At 38.4% G+C, this 21248-nt stretch overlaps 1 protein-coding gene across 5 annotated transcripts in view; it reads left to right on the top strand.

The window, feature by feature from the left end:
• runx1 (RUNX family transcription factor 1) overlaps window positions 1-21248 on the top strand; it is a 66560-nt gene that overhangs the window by 26176 nt on the left and 19136 nt on the right. For 3 of the 5 annotated variants that reach the window (XM_067402935.1, XM_067402932.1, XM_067402934.1), the window contains exons 3-4: window positions 16176-16432; window positions 17549-17705. In XM_067402935.1, coding sequence (XP_067259036.1) covers window positions 16176-16432; window positions 17549-17705 — 414 coding nt within the window. Of the gene's footprint in view, window positions 1-13690; window positions 14149-16175; window positions 16433-17548; window positions 17706-21248 lie in introns of those variants that run through there. The other 2 variants (XM_067402937.1, XM_067402936.1) reach the window with 2 other exon arrangements.

The following is a 21248-nucleotide window of genomic DNA, read 5'->3' as shown; positions in this document are numbered from 1 at the left end:
CATCCATCAATCTATCTGTCTTTCGTTCCATCCATCCGTCTTAGGTTCCATCCATCCATCCATCCATCCATCCATCCATCCATCTGTCTTTCATTCTAGCCATCTATCAATCCATCCATCCATCAAACTATCTGTCTCTCTTTCGTTCCATCCATCCATCCATCCATCCATCCATCTGTCTTTCATTCTAGCCATCTATCAATCCATCCATCCATCAAACTATCTGTCTCTCTTTCGTTCCATCCATCCATCCATCCATCCATCCATCCATCTGTCTTTCGTTCCATCCATCCATCTGTCTTTCATTCTAGCCATCTATCAATCCATCCATCAATCTATCTGTCTTTCGTTCCATCCATCCATCCATCCATCCGTCTTAGGTTCCATCCATCCATCCATCCATCCATCTGTCTTTCATTCTAGCCATCTATCAATCCATCCATCCATCAATCTATCTGTCTTTCGTTCCATCCATCCATCCATCCATCCGTCTTAGGTTCCATCCATCCATCCATCCATCTGTCTTTCATTCTAGCCATCTATCAATCCATCCATCCATCAATCTATCTGTCTGTCTTTCGTTCCATCCATCCATCCATCCATCTGTCTTAGGTTCCATCCATCCATCCATCAAACTATCTGTCTCTCTTTCGTTCCATCCATCCATCCATCCATCCATCCATCCATCCATCTGTCTTTCGTTCCATCCATCCATCCATCCATCCATCCATCCATCTGTCTTTCATTCTAGCCATCTATCAATCCATCCATCCATCAATCTATCTGTCTTTCGTTCCATCCATCCATCCATCCGTCTTAGGTTCCATCCATCCATCCATCCATCAATCCATCTGTCTTTCATTCTAGCCATCTATCAATCCATCCATCCATCAATCTATCTGTCTGTCTTTCGTTCCATCCATCCATCCATCCATCTGTCTTAGGTTCCATCCATCCATCCATCAAACTATCTGTCTCTCTTTCGTTCCATCCATCCATCCATCCATCCATTCATCTGTCTTTCGTTCCATCCATCCATCCATCTGTCTTTCATTCTAGCCATCTATCAATCCATCCATCCATCAATCTATCTGTCTTTCGTTCCATCCATCCATCCATCCATCCATCCGTCTTAGGTTCCATCCATCCATCCATCCATCCATCCATCCATCTGTCTTTCATTCTAGCCATCTATCAATCCATCCATCCATCAAACTATCTGTCTCTCTTTCGTTCCATCCATCCATCCATCCATCCATCCATCCATCTGTCTTTCATTCTAGCCATCTATCAATCCATCCATCCATCAATCTATCTGTCTGTCTTTCGTTCCATCCATCCATCCATCCATCCATCTGTCTTAGGTTCCATCCATCCATCCATCCATCTGTCTTTCGTTCTATCCATCTATCAATCAATCCATCCATCAATCTGTCTTTCGTTCTATCCATCCATCCATCCATCCATCCATCCATCCATCCATCCATCCAGCCATCCATCCATCCTCCATCCATCCGTCTTTCCATCTATCTATCTATCTATCTATCTATCTATCTATCTATCTATCTATCTATCTATCTATCTATCTAATAATATTTTTATAATAAATAAAAATTAAGCATTTTAAAAAGATATAGTATAAGTTTTTAAAATGACACATCATATTAAAAATATGTTTGATATTTACATTTTTATAATATACAGTTTTAAAATGTATAATTCATTATATATTAAAGTGTTTCTTGTTCTTTTTCTTGTTATTTGTTTTTCTGTAGTCTGTTTTAATAAGCACATTTCCATTTCTCTTCAGGCTGTAATGGGATGGGAACAGTCTTTGAGTGTCCGTCTCTGTTATCAAACTCCTGCTTCTCATTTCCTCGTGTATCTCCGGCTCTCAGTCCTCAGTCCCACATCCTCACGATCACCGGCTCTGCCGCTCCAGGTTACACTCTGTTTCTTTAGACTCTGCTGGAAGAAGATCGAGTCCAAAGCGTCCCTCCATAGAGTTCAGTTAATTCAGTTTTCATGCATATTTGCTTAAACAATGTCTTGTAAATGTTGTTATATTTGCTTCTCATTGAGCATAAAGCAGTTGGCTAGAGACGAAACGTCTAGTCTGTGGATTGGATTGATTTCAAGGTTAATAACGTCGCATTTGAAAATCATTGAATGGCGCGTTTCTCAGATATTGAAACATTAAGTCAGCGTGTGCATGAGAAATCCTATTTTTTTGAGTAGTTTTACAGGAAACCTCAGAATTATAAACATCAATATTGCTGGGATGTACATGTATTACTGGAACATCTTAATCAAGGTAATTTTAGGGAAAATTAAATTAATCTAATTGTTTCGTGGTAAACATAATCACCAATGAGCAGTATTATTTCAAAATCTCTTTTCGTGCTGATTCCAAATGAATATATTTATCGCTTCTCTGTAGATTTGTGTATGACAGAAACTTTAGTGTTTCATTTCAAATGTATTTAAGATAGATGACCTGCAGCTACCGAGACTTTTCTTTGCGTGAAGTTCCTATAAAGCGTTGACGCCACTGAAAGTCAGTGCTAAACTCGCGCCGACATTTGTGTGCAATAGTGTGTGTTTTTCATCTTCAGCTCCACTGTCTACTCATCCATTCAAACTGCACTAAATAGCGCCCGAGGCGGATCTTTAGTCGTCTCTCAGCCCCCTCCCACACACACGCTCCGGGCCAAACCGGGCCGAAAAACACACACCTATACATCAGACTCTTACAGGACACTCAAACCACCAGATGTATCTGGATTGTGGCGGTATTAACAGCTTGAGACGAGGTTCAAGGTGAAGTTTGAATCCTCTCCCAGTGATCTAGAGTGAGATTTAATCTGCTGAATCCTGGAGTCTAATCTAGTGAACGTCTGTACTGACAGCACAAACCTGCACTTAAGAGTCAAAAGACTGAAAAATTCAGTGATCTTCTAGCGCTTGCGTTCGTTCTTCTCGGTGTCCTGCTGCTACACCCTCGTCCCGTGTGTCAGAAAATCAATCAGCGAGTTTGAGAGGAAGTGCTTGTCGGGCTTCTGAATAATTCACTACAGCTCGTGACCCTCAGCCTGGGCCGAAGTACTGATACTGACACGTCCTCATCGCTCACTTACCATGCAAAACTCACCCCTGTGATGATATGCTGTTCTGGCTGGTTGCTAAGTTGTTGCTAGGGTGTTGTAGGTGGATTCTAGGTGGTTGCTAGCTAGGGTATTTTGGGTGGAAGCTAGGTAGTTGCAATGGTTTTCTGGATGGCTTCTAGATAGTTGCTTGAGTGTTCTGGCTGGTTGTTAGGTGGTTACTAGGGTGTTCTGGGTGGATATAGGCGGTTGCTAAGGTGTTATGGGTGTATGCTAGGTGGTTGCTTGGGTATTCTGGCTGGTTTCTATGTGGTTGCTAGCTAGAGGGTTCTGGGTGGATTTTAGGTGGTTACTAGGATGTTCTGGCTGGTTGCTAGGTTGTTGCTAGGGTGTTTTGGCTGGTTTCTAGGTTGTTGCTAGCTAGGATGTTCTTGGTGGATGCTAGGTTGTCGCAAGGGATTTCTGAATGGTTTCTAGATATTTGATTGATTATTATGGCTGGTTGTTAGGTGGTTGCTTGGGTATTATGGCTAGTTTCTAGGAGGTTGCTAGGGTTTTCTAGGTGAAAGCTAAATGGTTACTAGGGTGTTCTGGCTGGGTTCTAGGTGGTTGCAAGCTAGAGGGTTGTGGGTGGATTTTAGCTGGTTACTAGGTTGTTCTGATTGGTTGCTAGATAGTTGCTAGAGTATTCTGGCTGGTTGCTAGGTGGTTGCTAGGGTGTTCTGGGTGGATGCTAGGCAGCTGCCAAGGTGTTGTGGGTGGTTTCTAGATAGTTGATAGAGTGTTCTGGCTGGTGGCTAGGTCGTTGCTAGGGTGTTGTGGGTGGATGCTAGGGTGTTCTGGATGGGTTCTAGATAGTTGCTAGAGTGTTCTGGCTGGTTGCAAGGTGGTTGCTAGGGTGTTGTGGTTGGATGCTAGGTTGTTGCTAGGGTGTTCTGGATGGCTTGTAGATAGTTGTTAGAGTGTTCTGGCTGGTTGCAAGGTGGTTGCTAGGGTGTTGTGGGTGGATGCTAGGAGGCTGCTAAGGTGTTTTGGGTGGATATTAGGCAATTGCTAGGGTGTTCTGGATGGTTTCTAGGTGGTTGCTAGGGTGTTCTGGATGGTTTCTAGATAGTTGCTAGGGTGATCAGGGTGGTTTCTAGATGGTTGCTAGGGTGTTCAGGGTAGATGTTAGGTGGTTACTAGGGTGCTCTAGCTGGCTGCTAGGTTGTTGCTAGGGTGTTCTGGGTGGTTTCTAGATAGTTGCTTAAGTGTTCAGGCTGGTTGCTATGTGGTTGCTAGGGAATTCTGGGTGGATGCTAGGCAGCTACTAAGATGTGGGTGGATGCTTGGTAGTTGCAAGGGTGTTTTGGATTGTTTCTATGTGGTTGCTAGAGTGTTCTGGGTGGTTTTTAGATGGTTGCTAGGGTCTTCTGGGTGGATGCTAGGTGGTTGCTAGGGTGTTCTGGATGGTTTCTAGATAGTTCTGGATAGTTGCTAGGTGGTTGATAGGATGTTCTTGGTGGATGCTAGGTGGTTACTATGGTGTTCTAGCTGGTTGCTAGGTTGTTGCTAAGGTGTTCTGGGTGGTTGCTAGGGTGCTGTGTGTGTGTGTGTGTGTGTGTGTGTGTGTTTAATTCTATATTAGTGTGCCAAGTTACAATATGGCTTGTAACTGTAATCAGCTGTAAAACTGCTTTAATTCATTGTAAATGTTTAGTTCAGCAGTGATTAATAAGGTTTTCTGGCTGGTTGCTAGGTTGTTTCTTACTAAAAGAGTCCTGCACTCTCACACTCTCACATGATTTATGAAGCAATGTCATTTTTGCAAAAATGTCACAGTTGTGCACATTGGCTTCATCAGATTTGAAATGATTTGTTAAAAAATACTGTTTCATTTCAGTTAGTTGTTTGATGTTAATATAGTTGATTGTGAACTGTGTGTGTGTGTGTGTGTGTGTGTGTGTGTGTGTGTGTGTGTGTGTGTGTGTGTGTGTGTGTGTGTGTGTGTGTGTGTGTGGCAGCAGTCGGATCTCTCATTACAGTATACGAGGCCTTTGGGAGCCGTGATGGAGGTAGATTGAAACTCACAGCGGGACTGTTATGTGCTGTTGTTTCCTCTTAAGGGCAGGACGGCCCCTCTGTGAGCTCTTATAGCACTTTATCTTAAAGTTACACTGCAAATATAAGGCAGGTGTTCACTGGCAAAGAGTCAACTCAGTAGTGCACATGGACCAGACTAGAGGACCATGGGAAAAGCAGCGCCTTAAGACTGCAGTGACGTCAGGATGAGCGTCTCTCCATACGGGAGCGCCCTGATCGGCAGCAATGTCAATACAGCTGGATGAAGCGAGTGTGTGTGTGTGGCCTTATTTCTGGACATCTGCGTCTGTCCGGTCCTCATCCTCACACAGATATAGTGTTGTGTAAGTGCACTAGAATGTTGAAGACTCCAAGTGTTTGAGTTTGGTGCTTTGCAGCTCTGATCCAAAACCTGCCCTGCTGTCTACTTAGGCAGTTGCCTTTCAAGGTAACACCCTGATCGTAGGTAAAACACACAACATAGGCAATGACTCTACACTTTACATAAATAGCAATCACATGACTAATCAGAATTGACTCCAGCAGAGTTTGAATTTAGCATATTAAATTCTGAAAACGTAATAATCAAACTCTAATAAATAATAGTTGTAAATACTAATGAAATATCTAACTATATTTATAGATGAGTGCATGTGAGTGTGTGTGTGAATGTGCATGTGTGAGTTTGAGGGTGTGTGTAAGTGTGTGTGTGTGTGTGAGGGCAGAGTGCTTTGCTCTGTCACTTGGCTCTGCTGCTAAACGATATGTCAGAAAATCAATTAATTACTTTTAAGCAGCAGTTAACGGCATCCACACAATACAGCCGCATGAATTATTAAAGAGGACGAAAGCTGAGTTATTTTCCCTTAACTAACCTCCGTACAGTACAGAAGACGAACGAGACACAGAATGAATGAAAAGAGGTTATAAAGAGATGCAGAGAGACCGACGACGAAAGAGGAAACTGATTGATACATTTGTAGAATGCAGAACATTCTAAGGTTGCTATCCAGTTGCTAAGGTGGAATTTAGAATGTTTCTGATTGCCTTGTTGATTCCAGAGAGATTTAAATCTCTGAATATGAACTCAAGCATTCCTGATAATCTGAGCTGCTCCATATTGATTTTACAGCTCTATAGACTCTTACTGGATGTCAACTAGTGACTGGTTTTTATTTTTCCAAAGCAATTTTATTCACTTAGTGAATAATATAATATAAATCTATATTATTATATCCTGTTAATATGGTTTATATCTTGACATTTTGAAGGTAATGCATTCATGTGAACCCATTTTAGTTTGGTTTTAATCATGATTGACTTACAGTGAATTTACTGCATGATCTTCGGTCTTTCACTCGTCGTGGGTTTGGTCAGTAGTTTTGGCAGCATTGATTGTCGGGCCTCAGGAAGCGATTATTGATCCTGTGTGCCCAGCAGTGCTGGCCCCGGGGTGGCCCGTCTCTGGGGGCCCGTAGGGGACAGACTGCCTCCGGGCAGTGGGGAAAACGACATCTAAATCTGTGCCGTCTCCCGTTAGTGTGCAGGCGAGAATTCAAAAGGCAAGACTGTATATTTTGAGAGTTCGCTAGACAACTGTGTGGTTTTCGAAGCCGTTGTGCCTTTCCACATCCATCTGTGTGGTGTCGGCGGTGACAGGACTGTCATGCACACCCTAGTCGTGATGTTACGACCCTCACGACTTACTGTGGCTTACCAACCTTTTCCTGCAACCCACCCAGACAGCCAAAGTCCTCCGAACCCTTTGAAACTCGAGCTGTGGTCTGAATTGAGTCTTTGCCAGTGTACGTTTGAAATCTCTGATGCCAGCTTTCATTCGAGACCAAAATAGACACGGCCAGCATTCAGCAAACACTACAGATCCGCCATCTTCCTCACTCACTACATAGGCAGCATTCTACACTCTAAAAGTGCTGGGTTAAAAACAACCCAAGTTAGGTTGAAAACAGACAAACCCAGCTGGGTAGTTTTATTTAACTCAACTACTGTTTAAAAATTACTATACTGCTTGCTTAAAATGAACCCAAAATATGTTGGAAATTAGCATTTATTATTAAGTTTAATAATTAAACAATAAACATTTATTAAATTTCTTATTAATAAATGTTCACGTTTTGATTATTATTGTTGCCTCTAGTAATTATGTGTCTGATTTTTAATTTCCAACATATTTTGGGTTCATTTTAAGCCAGACATATAGTCATTTTTAAACAATAGTTGAGTTAAATAAAACTGCCCAGCATGTTGGGCAAATATTTAACCCAACTGCTGGGTTTGTCTATTTTCAACCCAACTTGGGCTGTTTTCAACCTATGTTTGGGTCAAATATGTACAAACCCAATAATTGGATTAGAAATGTAATTTAAAAATGTAACCCAACGGCTGGGTTTGTCCATATTTGATCCAAATTTGGGTTGAAACAACCCAGCATTTTTTAGAGTGCAACTGACACCAAGGTCATGGGTTCAAAACTGGTAATCTGTATACTTTGAATGCAATGCAAGTCACTTTGGATTAAAGCATCAGTCAGTTACATTTACAGACGCTTTTATCCTAAGTGACTTACACTCTAAAAATGCTGGGTTAAAAACAACCCAAGTTGGGTTAAAAATGGACAAACCCAGCGATTGGGTTGTTTTGACCTAGCTGTTGGGTTGAATCTTAAACCCAACCTGCTGGGTAGATTTATTTAACTCAACTAATGTTTCAAAATTACTTTATTGATCACTTAAAATGAACCCAAAATAGGTTGGAAATTAATATGTTTAATTAATAATAATTAAATAATAAACATGTATTAAATTGCTTTTTAATGAATGTTTACCTTTTGATATTATTATTGTAATTATGTGTCTGATTTTTAATTTCCAACATATTTTGGGCTCATTTTAAGCCAGCCATATAGTCATTTGTAAACAATAGTTGAGTTAAATAAAACTACCCAGCAGGTTGGGTCAAACATTTAACCCAACCACTGGGTTAAAACAACCCAATCGCTGGGTTTGTCCATATTTAACCCAACTTGGGTTGTTTTTAACCCAGCATTTTTTAGAGTGTACATTTTATCAGTTCATGCATTCACTGGGAATCAAACACATGACTTTTCGTTGTATGTAAATGTATCAATGTAAATAGAACTTTATGTGTGACTGATTTGAAACTAATAATCATAAGATACATTGCACAAATACTGGAGAAATAGTCAGTATTTAATTTCCTACAGTTGATACGTTTGAGGTTGGTACAAGTTGGGTCGAAAATGGACAAACCCAGTGGTTGGGTTAAATGTTTGCCTGACCTGCTGGGTAGTTTTATTTAACTCAACTATTGGTTAGAAATTAATATATGTCTGGCTTAAAATGAACCCAAAATAGATTGGAAATTAAAAATTAGACACATAATTACCAGAGGAATCTACACTCTAAAAAATTCTGGGTTAAAAACAACCCAAGTTGGGTTGAAAATGGACAAACCCAGCGATTGGGTTGTTTTAACCCAGTGGTTGGGTTAAATGTTTGCCCAACGTGCTGGGTAGTTTTATTTAACTCAAAAATTACTGTATTGCTTGCTTAAAATGAACCCAAAATATGCTGGAAATTAACATTTATTAATATGTTTAATAAATGAGCATTTATTAATAAGATAATTAATAATAAACAATAAACATGTATTAAATTTCTTATTAATAAATGTACAACTTTTGATTATTATTGTTGCCTCTAGTAATTATGTGTCTGATTTTTAATTTCTCACTTATTTTGGATTCATTTTAAGCCAGACATAAAGTCATTTTTAATCAGTAGTTGGGTTAAATAAAACTACCCAGCAGGTTGGGCAAACATTTAACCCAACCACTGGGCTAAAACAACTCAATCGCTGGGTTTGTCCATTTTCAACCCAACTTGGGTTGTTTTTAACCAAACATTTTTTAGAGTGTATAAAAATCAAAAGGAGAACATTTATTAATAAACAATTTAATAAATGTTTAATTATTATTCAATAAACTTATTAATAAATGTTAATTTGCAACATACTTTGGGTTCATTTTAAGCATCAATACAGTAATTTTTAAACAATAGTTGAGTTAAATAAAACTACCCAGCAGGTTGGGCAAACATTTAACCCAACCACTCGGTTAAAACAACCCATTCTCTAGGTTTGTTCATTTTCATCTTGGGTTGTTTTTAACCCAGCGTTTTTTAGAGTGTAATATCATTAAAATGTTTTGAAAGAAGTCTCTTCTGCTGTCCAAGGCTTTTGATCGAAAATACAGTGAAATTTTGAAATATTATTACAATTAGGACCTTTAGGATTTTTTGCAAGTGACATTATTTTATTTTCAATTATGCACATTGGTATTAGATGTACACTAGTGTTCACAAGTGGTGTCTTTGTTTTTTTTTAAAGTCTCTTCTGCTCACCGAGGCTGCATTTATTTGATCAAAACTACAGTAAAAATTGTGAAATATTATTACAATTTAAAATAACTATTTTCTATGTGAATATATAGTAAAATATAATTTATATCCAGTGATCAAAGCTGAATTTTCAGCATCATTACTCCAGTCTTCAGTGTCACATGATCCTTCAGAAATCATTCTAATATGCTGATTTGCTGCTCAAGAAACATTTAAAACAGATGTGCTGTTTTCCGGATTATTAGAAAGCATTTATTTGAAATAAAACTCTTTTGTAACATTATAAAAGTCTCTACTGTCACCTTTGATCAATGCATCCTCATATGAATAAATGTATTAATCTAGCTGACCCCAATCTTGTGAGCTGTAGTGTGTCACAGCAGAACCTGTAACAGCAACAACTTCCCAACTCAAGAATGGTGTTTTTCCTTCATTTTAAACCATCACAAGCTCTTCTTCACACGCTTCACCTGCTCTCTCATGCGTGATTTCACCATTTTCACTGCATCAAGAGTAAAATAAAGATGGAAAAGGCAAGAGCGGGGGAAATCAGTGGCTAAATGAAGTGAGCAGGTTAGAAGTGCCCCGGGGCAGAGAGACGGGCCTGTCTCCTGAGGCCATGCTTTCTGATGGGATATATTAGTCATGACTGCATGTCAACTTTTCCTCCGTCGCCTCTTCTCTTAATCTGTGTTTCGTGTGATAGGGAGCGGGCGGTGGGAGACGGGAGAGTATAAAGGCAGCGAGGTGAATTAGGGAGTCCGTATTTCTCGGGATTGAATCAGAACAGGTGAAAATGAATTCAGGTCCCTTCAAAGCGTCCGGACCGATCTCATGGGCCATGTACTTCATGAGGAAGGGCCGGAGCGGCAGCGCACTCTTTGGTAAAGACTAAACTCTTCTAGTTTCTGTCACACTTTCGTTCTTCGTGAATCACTACATCCATGGTCTTTTTTCCTTTTCTGCTCGTCGTCTTCAGTTTCTCTTGTTTTTATCTTTCCCTCGCTGTAGAATGTGAAAGAGGAACTGTTGAAATAGGGAACAACAACTTCATGTTCCTTCATTACGTGTGTGTGTGTGTGTGTGTGTGTGTGTATGTGTGAACCATCAGTCCTTCAAATCAGGAATTTGTTTTTCAGAAGAGTATTTCAAAATTCTCTCATTTTCTTGACGTATGTTATTAGTGTTGATAGTAACAATATGCTGACGGTCTGATATGACGTTTGGTGTGTATACAAGGCCCAATTATAATAACTGTATTAATTTCAGAGGGATGAAAACTCGTTATACTGTTTGCTGTGATGGTAAAGCAGTATATTTCATTCGGCGTGTGCTTCCTCCGTGGCTCGACCGAACATGATCAGATATTTGTAAGCCTGCAGCGCTTGTCAATATATTTTATAGCCGACTACAAGCGCTATTGATCGCTCAACTTTCAGAGATCAGATTACTCTAAATCAGTAAAACACAAGACCGAGATCCTGCGCGTCCGAGACCCGCGGTGCCTTTGTGCTGGAAAATCATTCATGATTGGCGTGTGTGTTATATTATTTTCCCTGAAATTGATCTTTGCTCTCAGATTCAGCTGTTATCTGTGCTTTATTTGGTTGCTTTGAGCCCAAATTATTATTCATATTTATATCACTCTGAAAAATGCTGGGTTAAAAACAACCCAAGTTGGGTTGAAAATGGACAAACCCAGTTATTGGGTTGTTGTTGGGTTAAATGTTTGACCAGCCTGCTGGTTAGTTTTATTTAACTCAACTAACTCAACTTGTATTGTATTGCTTGCTTAAAATGAACCCAAAATATGTTAGAAATGAACATTTATTAATAAGTTTAATTAATAATAATCAAACAATAAACATTTATTACATTTCTTATTAATAAATGTTCATCTATTATTGTTTCTTCTAATAATTATGTCTGATTTTTAATTTCCAACATATTTTGGGTTCATTTTAAGCCAGACATATAGTCATTTTTAAACAATAGTTAAAACAACCCAATCGCTGGGTTTGTCCATTTTTAACCCAACATGGGTTGTTTTTAACCAGCATTGTGTACAGTTAGTTTTAAATTAGTTAAAGTAGATCATGCAAATTTTAATTAGGGATCAAATATCATGTCTTTTAATTGTTTATAAGTTTTATTTAGGCACTTTTAATATTTAATATTACTATTTATAATAATAATAATTATAATATTTATAACAGTACATATTATAACATATAATAATTCATTTTAATATTATTAAAATTAATATTCTTAGTATTTAAGCACAATATTTTTACCCAATAAACACAGTTAAAAAGCATGATTATTTATACACTTTAAAAAATGCTGGGTTAAAAACAACCCCAGTTGGGTTGAAAATCGACAAACTCAGCGATTGTGATGTTTTGACCCAACCTGTTGGGTAGTTTTATTTAACTCAACTATTGTTTAAAAATGACTACATGTCTGGCTTAAAATTAACCCAAAATAGGTTGGAAATTAAAAATCAGATACATAATTACTAGAGGAAACAATAATAATCAAATGATGAACATTATTAATAATCAATTTAATGCATGTTTATTATTTAATTATTATTTAGTATATTTATTAATAAATGTTCATTTCCAACATATTTTGGGTTGATTTTAAGCAAGCAATACAGTCATTTTTAAACAATAGTTGAGTTAAATAAAAATACCCAGCAGGTTGGGCAAACATTTAACCCAACCGCTGGGTTAAAACAACCCAATTGCTGGGTTTGTCCATATTTAACCCAGCTTGGGTTACTTTTAACCCAGCATTTTTCAGAGTGTAGTTTGAAAAGATTAATTAAAAAGGACAATGAATGTTTATATATATGTGTATTGTTATTTCTGGCTTCACTAGAAATCAGAAATGTAAATGTTGACATTTAAACTCAGACGTGAAGTCAGATAAACTGCAGGGTAAACATAAAAAGTCTGGCTGAAGTTCCTCATGTGATGAACAGGAACGTTACAGACGCTGCTTTTTCATTATTATTGTGACTGACATCAGTATTTACAGTTTGTTTTATATTTCATGCTCAGCACAAACAATGAAGATCTTTACATTTTTACAAATGAATCACGAGCAGAAGAGAACAAGAACTTGTAGTTCCTGGTGCTGTTGTTGTGAATGACTCTTGTTCGTGATTAGGTATGACTGATAAACTCCATCTGGGGAATTTGCAGCATTTGCAGATTTTCAGTCCTCAGCCAAATGCACATTTTAAAATTCAGATTGCGTGTGGACAGGCAAAGGTGATGATTTGTTCTGGACATGAAACATGATTCTGAAGAATGACACCTTAAAGCACTATTATTATATCACCATGCATGTGGTGAATAAAAACCAAAAGCATAACTAAAAAAAATAATTTCAGTACCTGTGCTTCCTCTGAATATGTGGCAGTGTTTTGTCAGCTGTTTAGAATTCACATTCTATTCGATTTACTGAAAACATTTCTGTGATACTCATGCATTTAGTACAGGATCCATATGGCCAGATCGTCTGCTGCCCCCTGTTGGCCACAAAACACAGATCAGATCAACACTGAGTCACAGCAGTGTTCATCATTTCTTTTTGTCTTAAAAATAATACTGAACGTTTGATTCTTTTGAATATGTATGTGTCATCTAATTTATTTGATGTACATTTGTCTTTTTCTGCTTGTTCTGATATCATGTTCCTTCTGATAAAATAGAAAACAATCTGCTAGTACAAAACAAGCTTAATGTTTTCATGCATAATAATCTGTGTCACTTCTAATGTTTTCTTAATTTAAATTATAATATAATATAAGCTATTTGTGTTGTAATTTACCCTGTATTTCACCTGATATTCAGTGCCATTTGATAAGTAACTTAAATCCAAACAATTCAACAGTGAATCAACGAGAGCGCGCGTCGAAGCACGCGCGAGGAATTCCATTGACGGCTCAGATCCATTTTTTCCCCCGGTTCGGACGGGCTTCTGATTAGTCTAGCCCTTCGAGGTCTGTCATCACTGGCCAATGACAGCGTTCGAGGAGGAGGCAAATGCAAATGAGCTCCCCCGGCTGGCGTTCCTGCGCTGCCCATTGCCAGTAAAAGCGCGTCGCTGCCGGGAGATTCATTCACAACGCATCATCATTCCCACCGCGAGCTGGATTCAGGAAGAATACTTTCTCTCAGCAGCGCACTCTTGTATGCAACACTTTTTAGATAGTTTGAGACCGCGAATGCGTTGGCGTCAGGTGCGCAACTTTCCAAGGGATACGCGCGTGCCAAATCACCCTCTCTGATGACTGAAAGAGGAACAACATCTACATAAAGTGAATAGAGTTCAGTTCGATCTGAACGGCAGGTTTTCCACCTTACAACGGATAGTAAGACGCGCGAACTTTGCGCGTCGCCCTTGAGCTCGTATCCTTGACTCGCGCGCGCGTCAGAATCAGCTGCTCGTCTGGGATCCCTGGATCCTGATCCTGACTGAGACGGTGTTCAAAAGATACCAAATGGTTTTTCTTTGGGACGCCAAATACGGTAAGAGCGTTTTTTAGCTCTGGACACATGCGTAGCGGCGGTTTCACGAGTCTATTTTTACGCGTCATGTTTCATAATATCTGAATGTTCATAGCTGTTAATAATCACTGAAACCTTAACCTGAAGCATGATGTTAATGTGGCTTCCCATAGTCAAAATGCTACAGATTCTCTGTCTCTCAACTTCACGTCTTTATTGGATTGTGTCAAATAATTAAAATCATACAGAATAGCAATTGTGCAAAAGGATTAACAAACAAAATAGCTTTGCATTAAAATTAGACAAGACTAAATATTAGAGGCAGATATGTTATTCAGAAATGTACAATTTACACACACAAAATACTTTTTTTGTAACTGAAGTACATATTTTCCATGATTAGCTCCATGAATTAAAAGTCATTTTGATATTTTTAGTTCTTATAGTCATGTTAGGCGTACCAAAGATTGTTAAAAATATTAATATTTCCCCCAAAAGATCATTGAGCTGAATCAAAGTCAGTGCGGTGTAACCAGAATACAGGAAAACTCATATTGTCATATGAGAAGAAAACCTCTCATGATTGTGTCGATTCTCATTCATTTAAAAAAAAAAAATATTGCATTTCGGCCTTTTTATGAAAATGGACGTTTTATTCAGGTCAAAGGGAACTGTTAGAGATATATGATTTGAACTATACATGAATATATACATTATATACTATACATAACAACATGAATATAAAGATTATATTTTTTAAGAAAAAAAGAAGGATATAAGTTTTCATTCCACATACTGTGCCGTAAGAATGCGTCTTTTGGGATTCTCATACTTTAGGTCTCATATGTCTGGCCTTATGGCATCCCGCATTTCTGCTGTGTTTTGTGCATTCTGTCTGCAAATGCATCTCTCTCTATTTCTCCCACTCACCATTCAACAAACTCCAGGTTTGTGTTTATGTTGGAGAGAGAGCGCAGCGGGTCACGTGTTCAGCCGCACTCATGTGGCATTGATTGTGGTCGGCCCGAATGACCGCAGGCCGCGGCGCTGTCTGACGGTTTTAAAGCTTTTAACTGCACGGAAGTCAACCGGGGTCACGGCACCAGAAAAAGTATTTTTTAAAACGTAAAAAAACAAAACTGTGCATTTCTATAGCCATTAGCATATGTGCGTAAAATGAGAAACTCTTCAGTAGAGTAACAGAAGTGCAAATGATAAAATCACGGCTCAAAGTCACTGTAATCCACAGCTGCAAGAATCTTATTTAAGAAACCGATGTTAACATAAATTGTAAATATGATTAAAAATAATTATTCTGCTTAGTAATACATTGCCGACCAATGCAACAAGTCACACGTGTGCATATGTAGACCAATGTCATCGAATGTTGCTCATTCAATCTCACCTTATAAAAATACATTTTTGAAATGGCTCCAATTTCATTTTTGCATCAGTGATATACTGATATTTTCTTATTGTTGCCATGCATTATAGTGATTTTACTATGGTTAAGTAGTGTTTTGGCCCAACTCGAAGTAAAGTCTTTTATTTAAGATGCCAATGCCAAATTATCCTAAAAATAATTATTCTGCACAAGTGCTGAGCAATGCAAAAAAGAAACATCTCATATTTACTTTTTGTAAACATTTTACAATTTTATTATTGAAGAATTGCTCTCTGAGTTTCATCAAGGTTCAGTCTGCAGGTCTTATCTATTTAAAAACACAAGCCTCTATATACACTAGCTAGTCGCCCATGCCTTTAACTGTTGAACCTCTTCACTGTGGTAGCACAAGTGCAGTAATGCCATTTTTGTGGGCTGTATTTTAGATATTTGACATTGCAACAGCCTCATGGGGAAACAAGGAACGACTTCTGAAGGTGTTCGTGATATGTGAATCGTGATGACAGAGCAGTTAGCCAACAGAATGACTAGCTTCTGGGAAATGAAGAGGGGTCCCACAGGGCTCTATTCAAGGCCCGATGTGATTTCGTTGATACGGTCCTCCACACTAATGTAAAAGATCTAATGCTCATTTGTGTTTCAGAACCTGCGCCTGGGCGACGCTTCACGCCTCCCTCGACCACGCTGAGCTCGGGGAAGATGAACGAGGGGTTGCCGCTGGGGGCTCAGGAGAGCAGTGGCGCCGCCCTGGTGGGCAAACTGCGCATGGCTGACCGGAGCATGGTGGAGGTGCTTTCCGACCACCCAGGAGAGCTGGTGCGCACCGACAGCCCCAACTTCCTCTGCTCCGTCCTGCCAACACACTGGCGCTGCAATAAAACCCTGCCCATCGCTTTCAAGGTACTTGAACACTGGTGCCTGCGCATGACATCTTATGGTTGAACGATATGAAGACGAATGCATGTGTTTCCTTAAGGAGCTACTGCATTTATGCTTGTTCTAATACTATTATTGTTGTAAACGTATTGTTGTAATGTAGTCATTAAATCACATTTTTGACATGATAAATTTAAGATATGAAGATATGAATCTTTTTTGATGTTTGCTCTAAAGACTAAACATACTAAAGTAAACTCACAGTAATTACATATTAGGTCTACTCGACTTGTGCTGATATATATGGAGATTTTTAAAATCGTACAATCTCCTTTTTTTCATGCACATCCTTAATTAAGCTAATGATTTGGAGGGAAACGTCAGTAATTGTTGTTAATCTCTTGTCGTCACGGGTGACTGCAACATCTTTCATCATCATCTTCCGCATTTGGCAAACAACGGCAAAAATGCGAACCACCCAGTCTTGCCAAAAGCGGAGCGTAGTCCTGCGAGGCATGTGTGCACTCTGAAACAAAGAGCTGAAGAATGCGCTGACATTTACAGTTAATATGCAAATAACCTGCTCATTTAGTTTAGATATGGAGATATTGCACATGTGAATGTGACGCAGGACTCTAAAGAGGATTTGAATGTTGTTTGGGTTGCAGTATCTGCCCGATGTTTTTGCTTAATAATAACATCATTAAATATGTTTATATTAACAAGATCTATTGTTAAGTATAATAACAATGAAATTGCAGAAAAATGTATGTATACATGTCAATAATGTTCAGTTGTACACTAGGTATATACTTTTTTTTTTTTTAAACAAATGAATACTTAATGCATTAAATTGATCAAAAGTGACAGTAAAAACGTTATAAATTAAAGAGTTTCTGCAAAAACAGTTTTCAGCATTGATAATAATAATATGCATTAATTAATTACATTTTAAAGCATATTTAAATAGAAAACATCTATTTTTATTATTACTATTTTATTAATACCATTATAGTTGTCGCTGTAGCTTCATTATCCATTCTACTTTTCATAGTGTGATAATTGTCGTACATTGTATTTTTGGATTGTTTTTAAAATACAAATGTATCTAACACATCTTGCTCATTCATTGGTCGACAGGTGGTTGCCCTCGGCGATATCCCCGACGGGACGCTGGTCACCGTGATGGCCGGCAACGATGAGAACTATTCTGCCGAACTCCGCAACGCCACGGCCGCCATCAAGAACCAAGTGGCACGTTTCAACGACCTGCGCTTCGTCGGCCGCAGCGGACGAGGTTAGAAAGGAGGATGCATATAATTTACTCTTCAATATGTTTGAGAAAAGGAAGCACAGTTGATTTAAACTCACTGCTGAGCCGTGACAGAGCTATTTTAATGTCAGTGTCTGCGGTACACAGAAGTGTACGCATGCTTGGTTAATTGCGTATATGGTCCTATTTGTGTTGATATAGTGCTCGCACATCAACGCAGGCCATTACCAGTCCACTTCCTGTGACAGGCGGCTGGTTCAGTCAAATACTGCAGGTCTTATCTATTTAAAAACACAAGCCTCTATATACACTAGCTAGTCGCCCATGCCTTTAACTGTTGAACCTCTTCACTGTGGTAGCACAAGTGCAGTAATGCCATTTTTGTGGGCTGTATTTTAGATATTTGACATTGCAGCAGCCTCATGGGGAAACAAGGAACGACTTCTGAAGGTGTTCGTGATATGTGAATCGTGATGACAGAGCAGTTAGCCAACAGAATGACTAGCTTCTGGGAAATGAAGAGGGGTCCCACAGGGCTCTATTCAAGGCCCGATGTGATTTCGTTGATACAGCCCTCCACACTAACACTGCTGCCTTTAACATACATGCCTGGACCTGCGGTAAATGTATGAATGCATACACAATCCTTTGTCCTGCTCTCTTTTGTCTGCGTCATCATTTGAACGTGGAATAATAGAGGCAACAAAGTCGATGTTTGCAACAGGTGTGCTTTGAGAGCAGAATGCAAACTGAGTTTGTGTACAGAGAAAAGCGTAAATGTTTAGTCGAGGTTGTTAAACAAAACATATTTGTTGGATATTACTGCATGAAAGTCTTGCATTTCAGACATGCACATCCTCGCAGACGGTTGTTTATCCAAGCGACGCTTATGTTTTGTGTGTTTGTGAGCGCCGAGAGCAGCTGCACTCCGCTGCGATGGAAGTGATTAGGTTTAGTGCCGGAAAACAGTGCGGGTCGAGAAAAACAGCAAGAGTGTGTTAAGTAAGGGAGAAATGTAAACTATGCGTATCTACACACTCTTGCTACTCTGTATTATTCAGACGTGTAGATAAGACAGCAAAGATTGTATCTGTGTGGCTTTTTATGTCCATCAGTTTTTTGTTTTCGCAGCCTTGTGGGCTGTTGAGTCACTTCAGGTGCATTTCATACACACATTTATTAAGTTTCTTGTTGAACTTGTCTGTGCACACACACACACACACACACACATACACCGTACAGTAACACAGACACAGATAAACAAATTATAAACAAATTCCCTCACCTCACACACACACACACACACACGCTTTGTATGGGGACCGTCCCACTGAGAAACACTGCACTTCCTCCCTGTTTGGACAGCGAGTCTCTCAGACAGAACGACTCCCGTCCAGACGCTAAACCACTGAACCACAGTGTGTGTGTGTGTGTGTGTGTGTGTGTGCAGAAGGTTTTGTAATGAGTGTGTTAGACAGAAACAGAGTTGTTTTGCATTTATATTTCTTGAGAATTCATATACAAATCGTACTGTGGCAGTGTCAGATGTACTATGGAATTATTACCATATTCATATACATGGGTATTTACATGCCTCAATAAGGTACTTTACCCAATATAATAATAATAATGGTAATAACTCATGGTATTATCATGGTAAATATTCAAAAATGGCCCATAAAAGTGTGATATCGGATACTATGGTGCATTAACTTATACACTATTTTGTATAAGTTAGTCAACAGAATGACGAGCTTCTGGGAAATGAGGAGGTCCCACAGGGCTCTGTTCAAGGCCCGATGTGATTTTGTTTGAAGAGGCTTGGTTTGAGCAGATGTATTTTTGGTGTTTATTTTATTCTTTTTATCTCTTTCTTTAATATGATTTTTTTTTATTTCTATCATTATAGTTTTACTGTAGTGCCATGTTTAAAAAAAAAATCAAGGTAATAACATGATGCTGATGATTTACCATACTCATTCACTTGCAAAAAAGTACCACAATATGATACTTCCATGTTTTTTGGACAGGTTTCATGGTATTCTTGGAGTTCCATAGAAATACCATGGTACGTTAATTTTAGTACCATTCTGTATATTTCAAAATACCGTGGTACTATCATTGTACTATCAAAATAGTTTTTAAAGGGTTTACTATGGTATTTACATGATTCTTCAAAGAATGCTGCATCTCAAAAAACATGGTATAATCATGGTACCAGGTCCAAAAGAATTATTTATACTGTATTTTAACCAGTGATGGGAATAACGGCGTTATAAATAAACGGCATTACTAACAGCGTTACTTTATTCAGTAACGAGTAATTAAACAAATGACTTTTTCCTGTTACAACAGCATTACCGTTACTGACAAAAAAGTGCTGCGTTACTATAACTGAGCTCACTGAAGCGAGACTCATCCGAGGCTCTCTCTCTCTCTCAGCCATAGGACCTGCAAAGTTGTTTCTCTGGTGTGTGTTGGGGTGGGACACATGCTATCTGAGTAGAGATGATAAACCTGCAAGGCATTTTGTTGTAAAGAAATAGTACAGGATAGTCAAACACAAATATAATTTTAAACTGATAATAATGTACGACTATCGGTGTGTGTGTTTGTGTCAGAGCATGCAAGCAGAGTGCAAGCTCAAACCAGAACACCCTTTGTGACATGTTGGATCAAAAATATGTGAAATAAGTTTTTGTAGTCGACTATTAGTTGTTCATTTAAGCCATTAGTTGACTAATCACATTTATATTAATTTGATTTCTTAAATACTGGAGAGAATAAACCATAATAATGGTTTATGTAATATAGGTTATATAGCACTCAAGCGCATAAAAGATGCTTTTAAAAGAGGCTGCAAAGATGAAGTTGACATTAGTGACTCTCATCATCTCCGCATGTGGACACGCTTAGAGAGAAAATGCACATCTCATTCGGATTACATAATCAGAGAGTAGCCTATTTCTTTTCATTTTGAATTATTTCATTTAAAAGTAGACATTTCAAGCTTTCCGTAGATATATTTCTCATGTCTGTGAGGCAAGCAGTCTATACGCTGAGTTTTGGTTCATTTAGCCTGTAAGACACGCTCAAGTGATCGCGCCGGCGCCTCCATGTCATGATTATATTTTCTGCTATATTTGCTTCTTATTTATTAAATCCAGACAATTGGTTGATGAAACATTGATTAAAATTAAGATACAATTTTTACAAAACCAAATTCACTGTAAAGAAATGCTTTCTACAAAACAAAACTTAATAAAGTGATCAAAATCATGTCTGACCCACTCCATGTCTCCTGATATATTGCGCATCTTATGATGCGTCGTCTTACTCATGCTGTTCACTTTTCATAAATCAAAAACCTAACATAGGCCTACTTAAATAATAATTTATTTTTATACTTTTTTTTTTTTAAAGTAATGCAATAGGTACTTTCCCTGGAAATTAGTTACTTTTATAATGATGTAACTCAGTTACTAACTCAGTTACTATTTGTGAGAACTAGTAACTATAACTAATTACTTTTTTAAAGTAACGTGCCCAACACTGATTCTAACACAT

The sequence above is a fragment of the Chanodichthys erythropterus genome, chromosome 12, assembly GCF_024489055.1.
Source record: "Chanodichthys erythropterus isolate Z2021 chromosome 12, ASM2448905v1, whole genome shotgun sequence".
Taxonomy (NCBI): Eukaryota; Metazoa; Chordata; class Actinopteri; order Cypriniformes; family Xenocyprididae; genus Chanodichthys; species Chanodichthys erythropterus.
This window is presented reverse-complemented; position numbering and strand designations above follow the sequence as displayed.